Genomic DNA, 15,151 nt, shown 5'->3' with positions numbered 1-15,151 from the left:
AAGTAAACAATTCTTAGTATCTTTCAATAATCATACACATTAGATTTCTCTTCAACAGAATCAGCTGATACTAATTTTCCACCATGGCATATTTGGTGTACAGGTAGTCCTTGTTTAGCAACTATAATTGGGACAGGCAACTCGGTCACTAAGTGAAATCATAACTATACTTATGATCTTTGCTTTACAGACCTGCGAAAATCATAAATGTGAGCAATGTACATAAATGTTCTTTTCCTCACCATCAAAGCTGTAAAAGGTTACTAAATGAGTCATTTGCTAAATGAGGAATAATGCCTGTGTTGTATTTTTATGCACAATTTATTTTTTACAGTATACATTCTGTCCAGAAAATATATTAATGGTACCCACAAACCTGCAAGCCTGCAGTATTAGTTGAAAAAGAGAAAGTTCATTTTGTGGATAACAAAATAGGCGTGAATACTAGGATGACAGTGGAATTATGGGAATAGATTTTGGAATTGAAAGCATGAAGTTTGGTTGTTTGTAATTAGGCCAAAAGCACTAAATGAGAAGTAGTTGCTATGAAAGAATTTGTCAAGTCTCACCCTTCTCCCAGTGTTAAATTATTGGAACAGCATTTCAACTTGGCTTCCTTCAGGTTAGCAATAAAATAAGATTTATCAAACTATTGTCCAAAAATATAGTAGGAATTAATTTAACAAATACAAAGTACTCTAAACATAGTTGTTGGCTCTAAAGCTGTTATGAACTTGGTAACCTTTTTTTTCATTTTTGGCTTTTTCATTTGTTTCTACGGAAACGGTAAAACGGAAGAGAGTTATGCCAGAAGGGGAAAAAGTTGGAACCCTTGTAAAAATGTTCTTGTTCAGGGAGTAGAAATAAGCATTTACATTTCTACTTGCCCTCAAACAGGCACTGATGTCCAAATTGTGCATTATCATACCAAAATATAATACAGGTAGTCCTCATTTAGCAAATGCCTCATTTAGTAACCTTTTACAGCTATGATGGTGAGGAAAAGTAACTTTATGAGTAACTAATTAGTAACTTTAAAAAGTAACTAATTCTCACATTTATGACTCACAGGTCTGTAAAGTAAAGATAAGCTGAAGTAAGATCATAAGTATAGTCATGATTTCACTTAGTGACCGAGTTGCCTGTCCCAATTATAGTGTCAATGTCTGAGACAGTGCGCTATTCAAAGTTGCCACAACATGCTGTTTCAGAATTGCCACACATGTACAGGGGGAAGCGGGTCCATGGGGGGCACAGATGGGTGTCGGGAGATGGGACTCACACTGGGAGGGGAGCCAGGAAGGCAAGCCAGCTTCACAAGCCATCCAGGCCTGAAGAGTACTTGTTGGAGCTGGCCAGGGAGCAACCAAGCTCAAAGAGTACTTGCTGGAGCCAGGCCCAAAAAGTACTTCCTGGAGCGGGAACTGGAGCGGGAACAGCAGGGCAGGGCGTGCTGAGTCAGTATAGCCATACTGGCTAGCAGAAGCCAGTAATGCTGGCTAGAAACCCTTTTACTTCTATTGTTCACCACGTGCCAAGCTGGGACTCCAGTAAAGAGTCTTCTGCTCACAGTGTAGCCTCTTCTTTTGCTGGCTTGGTTTGGGAACCGTGACATATAGTTGCTAAACAAGGACTACCTGTACACCAAATATGCCATGGTGGAAAATTAGTATCAGCTGATTCTGTTGAAGAGAAATCTAATGTGTATGATTATTGAAAGATACTAAGAATTGTTTACTTGACAGTAACTGTGGTTCTTTAAATGCTCATCTGGGTATTTATACATCTGATGAAGATTGTGTTCTATTACTAAAGATGTAGATATAAGTCCAGCTAAACTGCAGGTCTGGTCCATTTCTCACCAATTTAAAAAACAAAAAACAAAAGCTGAGCATGCTTTTGCATGCAAGCTTGCATAAGTTGCACATGGACTTGTCTTCATAGAGCACAGGGGTCAAACTCGCTGTGTCACGTTGCTGTCACATGACTTTTTGCTATGTTTTTCTCCTTCGCGGAGCTGGGGTGGGCGTGGCCTGCACATGATGCATCCGACCCACAGGCCTCCAGTTTGACACCCCTATCATAGAGTATCGAGCTTTGGTCAGTTAAATGTATGAATTAGAGGAAAGCAAATTCATTATGCCCTCATCTTGTAAGGGGCATCTGTGATCCAGCCTTGAATAAATCAGTTCAGTTTTAACTGCAGATATCAAATGAGAAATTTTACATGGATGAACCAGTCTATATATTGTATTTGGCAGAAAGGCCTGTGTTTATTTATGTGACCAATTATTCCACTAAGTGTATTGAGAGAGAAATTATGTGTTTGAACTGGGAAATATATATTTATGTTAGAAGTGAAATAAATAATAAAAGCCTAGACTCAAGATGTTATTCTAACAACAGATGAAAAGCTTCTCTTCAGAAGAGAGAGGGAGGAGGAGAAAGGGTTGATTACCTTCGGGGAGATTCTTCCTTGATTAAATAGAAGTGATCAGCTGGAGCTACCTCCTTGGACATTTGATCTATTAGCTTTTTCCCCTGCCAAAAATACTGGGTAGGGAATGTTGTGTTCTAGGTCATGCATAGATTGGGCAATTCAGTATTCTTGTTTTTGGCAAACACTGCAAACGCCAAGTGTAAACAAAGGCACACACAACAGCTCACTGAAACCTCACCGCTATCCTTTTAAACTATTACAGGCCTATCAGTGCCCATATATATGTAGCTGTTCTTAACTGCAGTTACTCAGGATGTCACTTTCTGCAAATATTACTTAAGGCTAGGGATTCTGCCTTGTCTCTGTGGACATTCCCTTTAATTTATGAAGGTTTTATTTTTCATGCCTACATTCTTTACATTCTAGCATTTGATATTTTTTTATCCTGAAAAAAGTATATGATACAGAGTTGTTTAAGCTCTTTCTATGCTTTTAAATGCGTATGTACTGTACTAGAAACAGGAAACAACAGCTGTAATAACTTTGGTAGAAGCCTCAGTAAGTTTAAACATAATGAAAATTGACAACTTTGAATTAAAAAAAGCAAACAATTTGATATAGGCATGTTATATGGATATATTAGAGAGCCAGTTTGGTGTAAAGGATAAGGCATCAAGCTAGAAACTGGGAGAGTGTGAGTTCTAGTCTCGCCTTGGAAATAAAGCCAGCTGAATGATCTTGGGCAATCACTTTCTCTCAGCCATAAGAAAGAAGCAATGGCAAACAACTTCTGAAAAGCCTTGCCAAGAAAACTTGTCCCAGCCGTCTCCAAGAATCAGGCAGGATTGAACAAAAGAAAGAAAATCGTATTTTACTGTTATACCTATTAGATAAGAATGGTATGTCTGGTTTGGAGAGCCCTAACAAAGCCGCCATGAATCCAAAGCCTGTCAACCCCCTGCTGGTACAAACGAATTGAATCTGTTTTAGATGTCTTCTCCACAACCAGGTGACTTTATTTACATTTCCCTGCCATTAAAATGAATAAAAGTCCTGCTTGAGAACCGCAAGGCATGTGATCCCACCCACAAACCAAACCCCATTTTCACTTTTCAAGCCTCAACTTTCCCAATGTTAATGTGATTTAGGAATGTGGACAGGAAAAAGGAAGCGTCCACCAATGTCTTCTCTGTCCTTGTCTCCTCCCCAAATGACAACATTATGCTTCTATCATAATTTCGTATGAGCATATAATTTCAAATGAGCTACTCTATGAAAATCTGTGTATTAAAATCCGTATATCAGGTCATTAATTACACTTTCTTTTTCCCCAGGTCACTATTGGTCAATTGTATACAGCAGAGAAGCTTGTTATTGAGTGCCCACAAAAAGCATAATTCTGATGCTTTTTTCCTTCAGAAGTAAAGGACAACTACTGACCATTCCCAGCATTCTACAGCAGGCACAGATTTACATTTAAATGCATAGTACCATCTGTATATATATGACTCAGCTATCTTATTCCTCTGGTTTGAAAACATAAGAATTATTGTATAAAGTATAGTTTTATTAGAATTTTATTATTTACGTGCCAATAAAATGGATTTGTTTCATTGTACATGAATGTCATTGTTTGCTCATACGTTTTCCTGACAATAAAATATTTGCTCACTTCCTTCTGCTAATGTGCACTTTTTGTTTGGGTCATGAATATATTTTGCAACTCAGGAAATCAGGCTCAAAACCAATTTCTATAAACTGAAGTCCATTTGAACTTTAGTCCCATTCCAGTACAAGTCTGTAAAAAATATAAATTTCCCACCAGTGTAGCTTACATTTGTTATTACGTGATCTTAAAATAGAAAATGTGAGAATTTAGGAGTCTATAAGGACATTTCTGGAGACATGACTAGCCACAATTTGTAAACCACAAATGAACAGGACTCCTCGATTAGACAAGATTCCCCTATTCCAGGGATATTAACCGGAGATCCACACCTCTTTGTTTGCAGCTACAAAAAAATTCCAGTAAGAACTTAAAATTGTTTCAACAGAAAATCATTTTGTATGCTGATAGAACATGCAAGTAAGAAATAAATTGCTTCACTATGTTGCTGACTGTAGAATCATCTTATCAGTTTCAAAATTCATGAACCAAAATTAGTCTGTTTGCTATTTCAAAGGTCAAAGACCAATACCAAATCTTTTTTAAAAAAAACATTCTGAAGTTTTGCAAAGCAGTCAGATATTTAGTAGCACATCTGATGAGTGCTACTAGTTATTTAAGAACACACAAAAGTGTCTGTCAGCCATATCAGATAAGTAAATATAACCCCAAACCACATCCATTACTCAGGAATAGAAAAACTTGCCAAAGCAAATTGGTAGGTAGGCAAACAGCATCCATAATTGGCCACATTTGATTTCTATGCGGGACTGTAGAAACTGAAATGGCAAAATATCTTCCAAGGTTATGCATCAATCTATATTTAGTTTTGTCACTATTTATGTAAGCTTGTGTAAAATATGGTCGTCTTAGAAATCAAGTATGTGGCTTCTAGAAATCAAATGCTATAGGCCCGTGTTGGCTAACCTATGGCACGCGTGCCAGAAGTGGCACGGAGAGCCATTTTTACAGGCACTCAGGCCGTCGCCAAGTTCACCTGAAACTCTGCATGTGCACTCGCCCCAGCTGGTGCTCAGGCCTCTGGTGCGCATGTACGCAATTCAGGGGGCCCAGCTGGTCTTTGGAGCTCTCCTGTGTATGCGCGCATATTTGCACATGCATGTGAGATTGTGCATGCATGCGCAGACAGCATTTGCACATGTGCACTGTGCACGCAAAAGCTGTGCGCATGCGCATATGGTGCGGTTGTGTGTGCATGCGTTAGTGCACATGCGTGAAAGCTGTGCGCATGCACAGTGGTGCGGTTGTGCGCGCAACACATGGGGAGGAGCCGCTTGTTACTGTGGATGGCACACGAGCACCCACAGGGCGTGAAGCGCATTCTTGTTCGGCACTCAGTAAGTAAAAGGTTCACCATCACTGCTATAGGCCGTGTTTTTGTAAACCATGCTCAATTAGTATAAATTCATCATTTTTAGTTCTAGTAAATTGGATCAGTTGCATCATAGAATGTTTTGCCACAACCACAAGAGGTTCTTCCAGACAACTGCAAATGCATGTCTTCTACAATGCTGGATAGTGAAACTATCTGAAATAAGAACTGTATCTCATGGGCCTGTTTTTCATCAAACAGGCTGAGAAAGAATATTCTACATTCCTTCATAGTTATCTGTTTATTGAACAGCACTTCCAAATACTTCAAGAAATTGTTTTAGTCCATTTGAACAGTGTAGCTTCTCTATGGTGAATCTGGAGTTTTTACATTTATTTTTTTCAGGCATAGAAATGGGATGTCCAGAGTTGACATCAACCCCCCCCCCCAAAAAAAATTCCTTTCGCTTTGGGGGACAAATGTAAACTAATGTAGAACACGAAGGCCCAGAAAGACACACTAAAAATTCAGTACAAGACAATGGTATGGTGGAGTCTGCATAAAATAACTTGTATGAATACAGCTAATGTAAAATTACTGTTAAATATTTTGATTACATTTTTCTTAGTTACGTAGACATGTCATCAATAGTATTTACCTCTGAATAAATCTTTCTAGGATTGCAATCTGAATGTCTTCATTCCCAGAAGTTCGTAGCACTAAAGCAGAAAAGCAAAATCTCCAGTTATTGTCTATTTTCAGTTTGATTACTACTACGATTTTATAATGGGTAAGTGACCAGTTAACTTTAGGAGCACATAGATAGGTACATTTCAAATTAATGTAATCTATGAAAATGAATTTATACTTTCTCACAATTGAATAAAATAAAGTTATCAAAATACCTGAACATATTAAAGAACACACAACTAATTACTTTTTTAAAAGTGTCATGAAGACCCACTCATCTATAGAAACATAAAGCTACAGAATCCAGGAAAATTCTGGAACCAAACTTTCTGTCCCTCTGAAAAGTATTCCAACTGAGGAAAATATATGCATGATAAAAAATCTATCTCCTGAAGCAAAAAATAAGGTTTTGACATTGTATTCTCAGAATGCATACTTTCAAATGAAATATGTCTAGTAGATATTTAACTATACAAGAATGCATTGGTTTAATTAATTGTTTATATTTACCAAATTCAGACTTGCCAAGTATTGCATTTTCATCCCCTTTTTCTAGTACCCTAATCCAAATCAGGATAACATTTAATTCTTGATTTGATTTTTAAATCATTAATTGACTCTCAGGAGGCAACAATCAAGTGTAGTAAAATAGTTACAGATATTCCTTGTATTTTCTTCATGTGAAAGAGGACTAGCAGCAAAGTATATTTGGGGGGAGGGGATTACCAATTCCAATGCAAATTTTCTCACAGACAAGGGTTAAATTCAGGAATATAAACAAATTTCAAGAGTGATCCAACTGGAAGCAAGTTATCTCAGCACATCAATGGCAGGAAGAACATTAGGAAAAATCAAATATATTTTATCTTTCCTTCGAAACTTATTTCAGAATACTATTAAAAATGTATGGGGTGGCCTGGACTTTTGGCATTTAAAACGAAAGCAAACTTCACTCCACTTAAGTCCCACCAGTCTGTGAGTTTTATTTTGCAGCACTTTCTGGATTGGCCCCCTAACCACAGAACAGAATAGGCCCAGATCTAGCAAAGACTTCCATTGGAAAAAGGGAAGGTATTTTTACAAATTTAACCTTTCCTCTACAATTCATCCATAAGTTTATAGGGCATGGTTTCTCAACCTCAATTGCTTTAAGATGTGTGGACTCCCAACTCCCAGAATTCCCCATCCAGTAGGAGATAGCAGTTGATAAACAAAATTAGAGCATCCCTCAACCTGAAGATTTCTAGAGAGCACAATAATTTTAATTCTCCCAAATTAAATTGCACCAATTTTTAATCTATACAACACAAGAGTTTCTAATATTGTTCTCATAGAATTCAAAGCAAGTTGCAGTATGAAGCAGCATCTAGTATTGTAGCTGACGAAAATATTAGATATACAGTATGTATGAATATTTCAAAGTTCACTTCTTGACGAACACCGAACAGAAAATAAGAGAGGGCAATGGTGATAAAGGCTTTAAACCGAGTTCATTTTTGAAGTCTTCACACACACACTTTTCTTGGCAACAATATGGAATGGCCTGCCGCTTTCTTCTTTAGGATGTTTTTTCGCCTCCCCAAGGCCCGTCATCCTGGGACTTCCAGAGTACTAACAGTTTAGTTAGCTTCATAGAGCAACCAATTCTGGCTACATGTTGAAAATTTTCAACTTCTGTTATTTTATGTTTGCTCTGTCTCACTTCAAAACCTGTCAAGAGAATTAATCTCTCTTTCACATACAATCAATGCTCTGATATTTTAAACATAACAAAAGCAAACACAGCCTTTACTGCTGTTTAATCCATATGGGCTTTAAGAAATCATACAATCTTGCCAATCCAATAAAACATCAAGACTTCCTGAAATCCCCTGCCTCTCCTTTGCAATAGGTTTGCAAAGGCTTGGTTAAGACACAAAACACACACACACACACACACACACACACACACACACACCCAAAGGCAAGAATTGTCATGTGTAGCAAAGCAGGAATATAATTTATTCATTTTGAAAAGCATTTTATTTTCTAAGAAGTTTGACAGTATTTTCTTAGTATATCCCCAGTGCATATTTAAAGAAATTCTTACCCAATTCAATGGTAACCCTTTCTTTCATTTGCTTCCATGAAGGCATTAGATGATGTTTGATATTGCTCTCATAGAACAGGAACATTTATACACTATTCATAGATTTAACATATTGCACAAACCAAAGATCTCAAGAAGATTTGTTAGCATCCTCTGACTATTTTTTCATCAAGACTATGCCCAGGAGACATATTTTCTATATTTTGGTAAAGCCAGTTTTTACTGGCTTTTACTAAAAAGGCACATAATGTTTTGTGTTTTTTTTCTGATTCCTGCTGTGAATGTTTAGATACCACATAGTTTAAGCTTATTTAAAACCTTAAGAGATTTTATCCTATCATACAACCTATCTATCCCCTCATATGTATAATTATTTTAGAGAAGTTATAAACTGCCTTCTTTTCTTGAAATAATACAATCTTACCACTTAAGGCAGTAGTGGCAGCAAAGTTTATGTTGGAAATGAATTATGACTCACTACTGACTGTGGCCCTATATCAAGTATTTTCTATTCCAAAAGGAATATTTTTTTCAGTTTTTCAACTTTTTCAGTTGCACCACTAACATTTTGGAAATAATACTAAGAAGAAATAAACTCTACAGGAGTTTGTGCATTTATAATACAACATCTTTTTTAAATGACTTTTTTTTCCTGAATACTGAACAAATAAATCTATTATTTCAGCAACAAGAATCTTTTTTTTAAAGAAAAACTAAAATACTACAAATCAGTGTGCCTCTTTCCATACTGGCTGTGTAGCATTTAAATTTCAATTATAATCTAATCTTCGTCCTGATTCATCTGCTGAGTGCATGATTAATATATATTTGTGTCAGACTATGCTTTAAACAAACAATTGGGAGCACCATGAAATTTTAAAACAATACTCGTTAAAAAAGGAAGTATATTGTTCATAATGATTACATTCTAAATATATGTTAATCAGCAAGCAGCCAGAAAAGTTAGGACTGCTCTGCACAACAAAAATAAATGCTTGTCCTATCTCCTTTATAGGAATGCAACAGCATATGAAGGGGGACCCCACCAATTTGCAAACATGCAATACACCTATTTGAAAGCCATACCGGGCCAAGGCACCTAGTGTTTACACCTGTAAAATACCTGGCAAACATTTTCTTACAAAATTTTAAGTACCCCCTTCTCCTTAAAAAACTATCAGGTCTTCCTAATAAAAGATACAATCACATTACAACTGGAAAACATGAATAAGCTGAGTTTGTTAGATAATATTTTATCTTCTCTTATAATCTCCCTTCATCCTCACTATTAAATAACTGTGGGTTTTAATTATATAGTATTTCTCTTCCAGATGCTCATAAGAGAAAAATCAGTTACTTCAAACTACCAAGGCCTCTGTATCAGTATCTTTTAAAAGTTCCAGAAACTTTAGAAAAGTTTTTTTTCCCCTAAAAGAAGCTGAGAATGGCTTATTTAAAAAGACCCCAAGTTTAGAAAAGTATTTTTGGAAGCACACCCTGGTCTTTCTAACTAAGACTCTTCGTATGCATTAGATTTTTTCAACATTCTGGATTCTTAGGCTGCAGGCAATAGTGTGGAAGGATTCTGCAAATTAAAATCCGAGACATCTGGAATGCAAAAAATTGTAACATACACTTGCAGTTTTGTCCTTGAAAGGCAAATATTTCAATGTATTTATTATTTTATTTTAAACATTTATATAGCCACCCATCACCTAACTCTGCACGGTTACATATGAAGAGAATTACACTGAGATCTTAATTCAACCTGATTGCTAAACAGGTTAATTTTAGATCACTTAGTGAGGAGAACTGGAAGAAACTATTCAACTAATCAACAGTTTACTGAACTGTTCCTTCAAAATTACAATTCAGTGTTGTGCACTCCATTTATTACTGTCAGGTAAGTTTTCAAACTTCAACATTAGATGATTTGGAGATACAGAATCTGCATTTTAAAGAATGAAGTAGTTATGAAGCAGAAAATTATTTTAGTTGTATTTGTGTTTTTCACTACTCATAGCCAATAGAACAGCCAAAGGCCCCAGTGGGTAACTATTGTTTACTTATCCTCTTTTATAAAATTATTACATTTCAATGGGGAGAGGGGGGATGCAAGTTGCATTTAGACAGAAAACTTCTACTGTTGTACCTCCTTTTCCTTTGGTCATCCTCTAGGCAAGAGTCAACCTACTAATAGTCATTCAGATTTGAGTTCTCACATACTTACTTAGTTCACAGCTTATACGGATCCTCCAAATAGCATAGGAATTGTTCTTAAGACATTGTGATCCCTTGGGTAATGGAGCAGACATTAACATTTTCAATGCAAACCATGCACCATTTCTTCAAGACCTGAACAATTCCTGCTAAGAAGTGTAAGTAATCTTTTAAGTAAATAGTTTCCAACATACCTATCACTTACAGCAAAATGAGAGTAGTCATCCCTTATAGACTGATACATTGCAAAAGTAACATAATTTCATAGCTGCAATTATAAAGAAGCTTTGTTCTAAGGCACAATAGGCAAGGGAAAACACTATTCAAACATTTTTTGCTCTAGTTATCCAATTCCCAGAGAAGTGTTCTGAATTCGGGCAGCATTCTTCCAGGCTTTGTAGAAGTCACTGCCTAAAACAGGAAAAAGCAGCTCAAATCAATAAAGATGGCTTTAAAGGGGACAAAGTTCCAATCCTACTGTAGTTCATTCTCTTTTTCATACCCCAAAATGGACATAGCCCCAACTCAGATACCCATACCGGGAAAGAGACTTCACTAGAACTGCTATCCAATGGGTCTTAAAGCATTCTCATTTTCCTGGTCAAAAGTGCCAGAAATATTCAGGATTCTGGTAACAACGCAAATGCAGGCTTCTCTCTCCTAAGCCGGACCACGATTCTCCCATTCGGCTGCCTCTTCGATCCAATTCGAAGCCCGCAAGCCTTACCAGGCTGGTGGCACGACGACTGAAGCGCGAAGGTATGGCTGGCTATCTCGCAAGTTTGGACCGCTAGAAGGAAGAAAGGGGCACAAAGGCAAGTCGTGGATAGGTTCAGCCCTTAGGATGCTGTGTTGCAGGACTCAGGAAGATTGTAATAACGCAAGGCAAATTAGGCTGGTTTCTCGAGCAATTTCAGGCTCTCGCAAGAGCCGGTTGGCAACCCGCCTCCCGAGTCTCATCACAGGGGAGTTGCTGACTTTTCGGAGCTGCAATCTCGGAGGGTGTAATTGGCCCCGCCGTTGTTGTCCCAATGCTCCCCTTGCTGGCTTCGATAGCAGATAGCGAAATGCACGGCCGTCCCGTCTGGCAAACCAGGAGGAAGACAGAGCGAGAACTGGTAACGCTCGACCGGAGCGGAGGCATCCGAAGGGTCCCCATCGGGGAGCTGCAGAGCCGGGACGTCCAGGAAAGAAAGCCACTCGTTGAAAGTGTAGCGCACCGTCACCTCCTTGGAGCCGGGGCAACTCAGCACCCTCACCACGCCGCGCACGTCCGTGGGCGCCCCGGACAGCGCCGTTCCCGCCACCTCCTCCAAGCAGACGCGGTCCCGCTGCAGCCGCTCGGCGCCGTTTTGCTTGTCCGCCCCATCCAACGGGGGCGCGAGCTGGAGCGGGACCTGAGGCGGAGGCCGAGGAAAAAGCGACGACGACGACGCGCAACCCCCCAACTCGGCCAAGGCGGCGGTGAAGTCCTCGAAGTCCCTCTGCCTCATGGGGAAGCTCTGCAAGCGGGAGAGCACGGCGTGGGGAACCTGCGGCTCCTCGGCCGCGCTGTAGTGCTTCACGCTGGCCAAGCACAAGCCCAGGGAATCGGCGAACTGCACCCGCTTTTTGCACTTGGTGCAGCAGCCGCCGAGGCCCCCCGTCGGCGAAGCCGCCCCGTCGTCCTCGTCATCCTCGCTCCCGTCGCTGTCGTCCGGCAGTCGCCTTCTCTGGAAGAACCGCGCCGCTGCCAAAGAAGGGCTGTCCGGCAGCGAGAAGGAGCGGCCGCGGCGACGGCGCCTCTCCAGCAGCGCCTCCTCGTCCTTCTCCCGGGCGGCTGCCACGGTGCAGTCCCGCGGTTGCTGCTGGCTCTCCTCCGCTGCCGTCCCCTCCTCCTCTTCCTCGGCGTCTTCTCGCCATGCTGGGGCTAATGCAGCTTCTTCGTTGGGCTGGTGCTCCCCGAAGGGAGCAAAAAGTTGCCCCAAACTCAGGACTGCCGAGCTGCGGTTCTCCATAGCATGGCGCCGACGCTAAGCCAAAGCTCCCGCCTCGGGAGAAGCCAGCTTCGCTTTTTTTTTTTTTCTCCCCTCCCGCCCCACTTCGGAGCTCCGTGGGAAGCAGCGCCGCTCCGTTTCAAAGCAGGTCGCTTTATCTGTCGGGGAGGCAAAAAAAAAAAGTCCCTCAGACCAGGAGACGCGCCCCCTTTTTCCCTCGCCTTTCTCCCTTCCCCTCCCTCGAGGAAGGATGGGGCGGGGCGGGACCTCCCACAAGAACCCGTAAGTGAGAGAAAAAAAAGACATTCGCCACAAGCTCAAAGGCACGTAGCCGCTCCGCGCGGCAAATTGGGAAGCGGGCGGGCGCGCGTCACTCTCCTGAGGAAAGTGGAGTGGGGGAGATGGAATATAATAATTTAAGCGGGAACAAGACCTCCCCGGGCGGGGCCGAATGGTTTTAAAGGTTCCCAACGCCCCCTCTTCTCAGAGCTCGGCTTGCCACGCCCTCCCTCCTCCCCATATGGCATTTGCAAGCTTGAGAAGAGTTTTGGGGAGCGCGGAGCTCCCGGAAAGGAAGTGAAATACGAGAAGCCTTCTCCGCCACAGGAAACTCTTTTCTGATTCAAGCCCTTAGTCGACCACCGCGGCAGCCCCACCCCTTTCCTCCTCGTCTGTTCTTTTCTGTGATTGGGGGATTTGGGGGTCGGTATTTGTGTCGCTGCGCGATGTTGGCTATAAGATTTAAAGCTGCCATCAGTAGTCAACTACTATGCATTGCACTGGAAGGGTTTATCGCGATTTTTTTGCACTGCATGGCTAATCGAATCATCAGAGGAGAGGAGGGAAGAGAAGAGACTGGGTTCAAAAATGTCTAAAAATCATCCATGGGATCCCACATAGCTTGGCTCCTGCTGGGTACTGACAGGAACGCTTTTCCCAACAAAAGTCGACTTGCCCACATATTGTAATAGAAGGGGTTCACCGGGAAACTCCTGCCCTGGGCTGAATGGAACCCCAGAATATGTGTCTTCTAAATTATTGTCCCACACAATTTAGGTACACTCTCCCATTTGTGGTACAATGTCAGTAGCCTCCTGGCCTTTAGCAAAATTCTCAAAATGTGACCATTCCATATAATTTGGGGTGCTAATCTCTCTCTCTCTCTCTCCCTCTCACACACACACACACACAAAATGCCTCTAGAGGGTGGGGGTAACAGAAAAGTAGCAGAACATAGATTAACCTTTCCTCCATCTGGTTTAATCTGACATACTGACTGAAGATAAGATTCTATGAAATAAGTAAACCTATTACAGATTATGATTCTGACTTGAGGTTAACCTGCTTCTCAAATGTAGGTTAATCAGTGGCTTGGGTTTCAATGCTATCTAGGCATAATCACATGCTGTGTGAGCTAGTGCACATTCATTTTTTCAGATTTTTCAGTGAGCACCTGGCTGACTACCATGGAAAGCAAACACTGGACTGAAGAGGATTTTGATTATTCGATGTACAGTACTGCTTCTCCTTCAAAACTGAATACAGTGGAGAACTCCTGAGTACTGTAATTTCTATAACCAGCAGCTTATTTCTTCCTCTGTAGACTTTTAGGATACTAACTAATGTGCATTGGCCATGTTAGCTAGAGCACAAAACAGACTGCCTTTATAATTGCAAATCTTCCACTTAAGTGTTCTAAAATTTGCAGTTTTAATTCGCGCACAATTCCATTTTATTCACTAGACGTTCCCCTGACTTTAATGAAGAAAGTCCAGATGTTTTGTGCCAATATAAATGAGTACAGAGCACAGCACTGAGACTTCTAATTAAATCAAGAACTGCAAAGTTCTGTGGCAAATGTATTGCCTTTGTGAACACTGAAAAACAGCATTGCTTTAAGCAGCTTGCAGCCAGAAAAAGGATAATTCATTTTCAGTCACCTGGGGATTACATGGTTGCATTTAATGGAATCTAAATGAAGTAAAAGTCAGAATACCCAATTTTTAGTAATTTGAAATTATATAAATTATCTTTATATCAGCTAATTTGCAAGGATTAGCAGGCAAGAAAAATATGTCCAATTATATTTTATGAATATATGGAAAATACACATATCTTTGATTCTGCATTTCCACCTTATGGATATTCCGTGAGAATATAGTAAAATGTACAAGGAAGCATAATATTCCAAGAGAGGGAAGGACCAGGCCAGGTCAAAATGTTCAAATTTGACAAACCTCCAAACTGATTTTGTTAAAGCTGGAACTACTTGTACTCTAAAATGGTGCAGCCCAGTAGTAGCCTCCTTTCCCCCTTAAATAATTTTCATACCTGGGGACTGGGACATACAACATATAATTTCTTTATATGATAATGTAGATAATGAAATTAAAAGAAATTTATTATTTCCCCATCATACTCATTCATTTAATCAGCAAGATTTACACTAAATATTTAAATTATACATTCTTCAATTTTGAATGCTTTCTGGTAGAAGAACAATCGGCTTCAGAGTTATCTATTCCCTATTAGACCAAGTCTGTATTCTACAACACTTAAATGAAAATCACACTTCTAAACTTGACTCTTATTTATATGCAGCCTTTACACAATCAGGTTTACATTTGACTGATTTGTCAAAAGTCAAGTGGCGACTAGAACTTGAGAATTCTGGTGGGTTGCTGTCTACTCCTGCAATTCTGCAAACTTGATGAAAATTCCTGTTTGAAATTTCATT

The 15,151-nt window shown here is 40.0% G+C and overlaps 2 protein-coding genes and 1 long non-coding RNA gene across 3 annotated transcripts in view; 1 reads left to right on the top strand and 2 right to left on the bottom strand.

The window, feature by feature from the left end:
- LYRM4 (LYR motif containing 4) overlaps positions 1–4,115 on the top strand; it is a 42,447-nt gene extending 38,332 nt beyond the window's left edge. The window contains exon 3 of the mRNA XM_034429093.3: positions 3,775–4,115. Coding sequence (XP_034284984.1) covers positions 3,775–3,837 — 63 coding nt within the window. The 3' untranslated portion in view covers positions 3,838–4,115. The remainder of the gene's footprint in view (positions 1–3,774) is intronic.
- The window catches only part of LOC117672454 (uncharacterized), a 32,189-nt gene continuing 21,027 nt past the window's right edge, over positions 3,990–15,151 (bottom strand). Inside the window, exon 5 of the long non-coding RNA XR_009620228.2 lies at positions 3,990–6,158. This is a non-coding gene — a long non-coding RNA (uncharacterized LOC117672454). The remainder of the gene's footprint in view (positions 6,159–15,151) is intronic.
- PPP1R3G (protein phosphatase 1 regulatory subunit 3G) lies at positions 8,110–14,599 on the bottom strand. The gene has a single exon (XM_034429091.3). The coding sequence runs from the start codon at positions 12,433–12,435 to the stop codon at positions 11,398–11,400; it is 1,038 nt and encodes a 345-aa protein (XP_034284982.2). The 5' UTR covers positions 12,436–14,599; the 3' UTR covers positions 8,110–11,397.

This window comes from Pantherophis guttatus, chromosome 3, assembly GCF_059756535.1.
Source record: "Pantherophis guttatus breed Tessera chromosome 3, ASM5975653v1, whole genome shotgun sequence".
In the NCBI taxonomy this organism is placed as follows: domain Eukaryota; kingdom Metazoa; phylum Chordata; class Lepidosauria; order Squamata; family Colubridae; genus Pantherophis; species Pantherophis guttatus.
The sequence above is the reverse complement of the archived record's forward strand: the minus strand, read 5'-3'. Positions and strand labels throughout refer to the sequence as shown.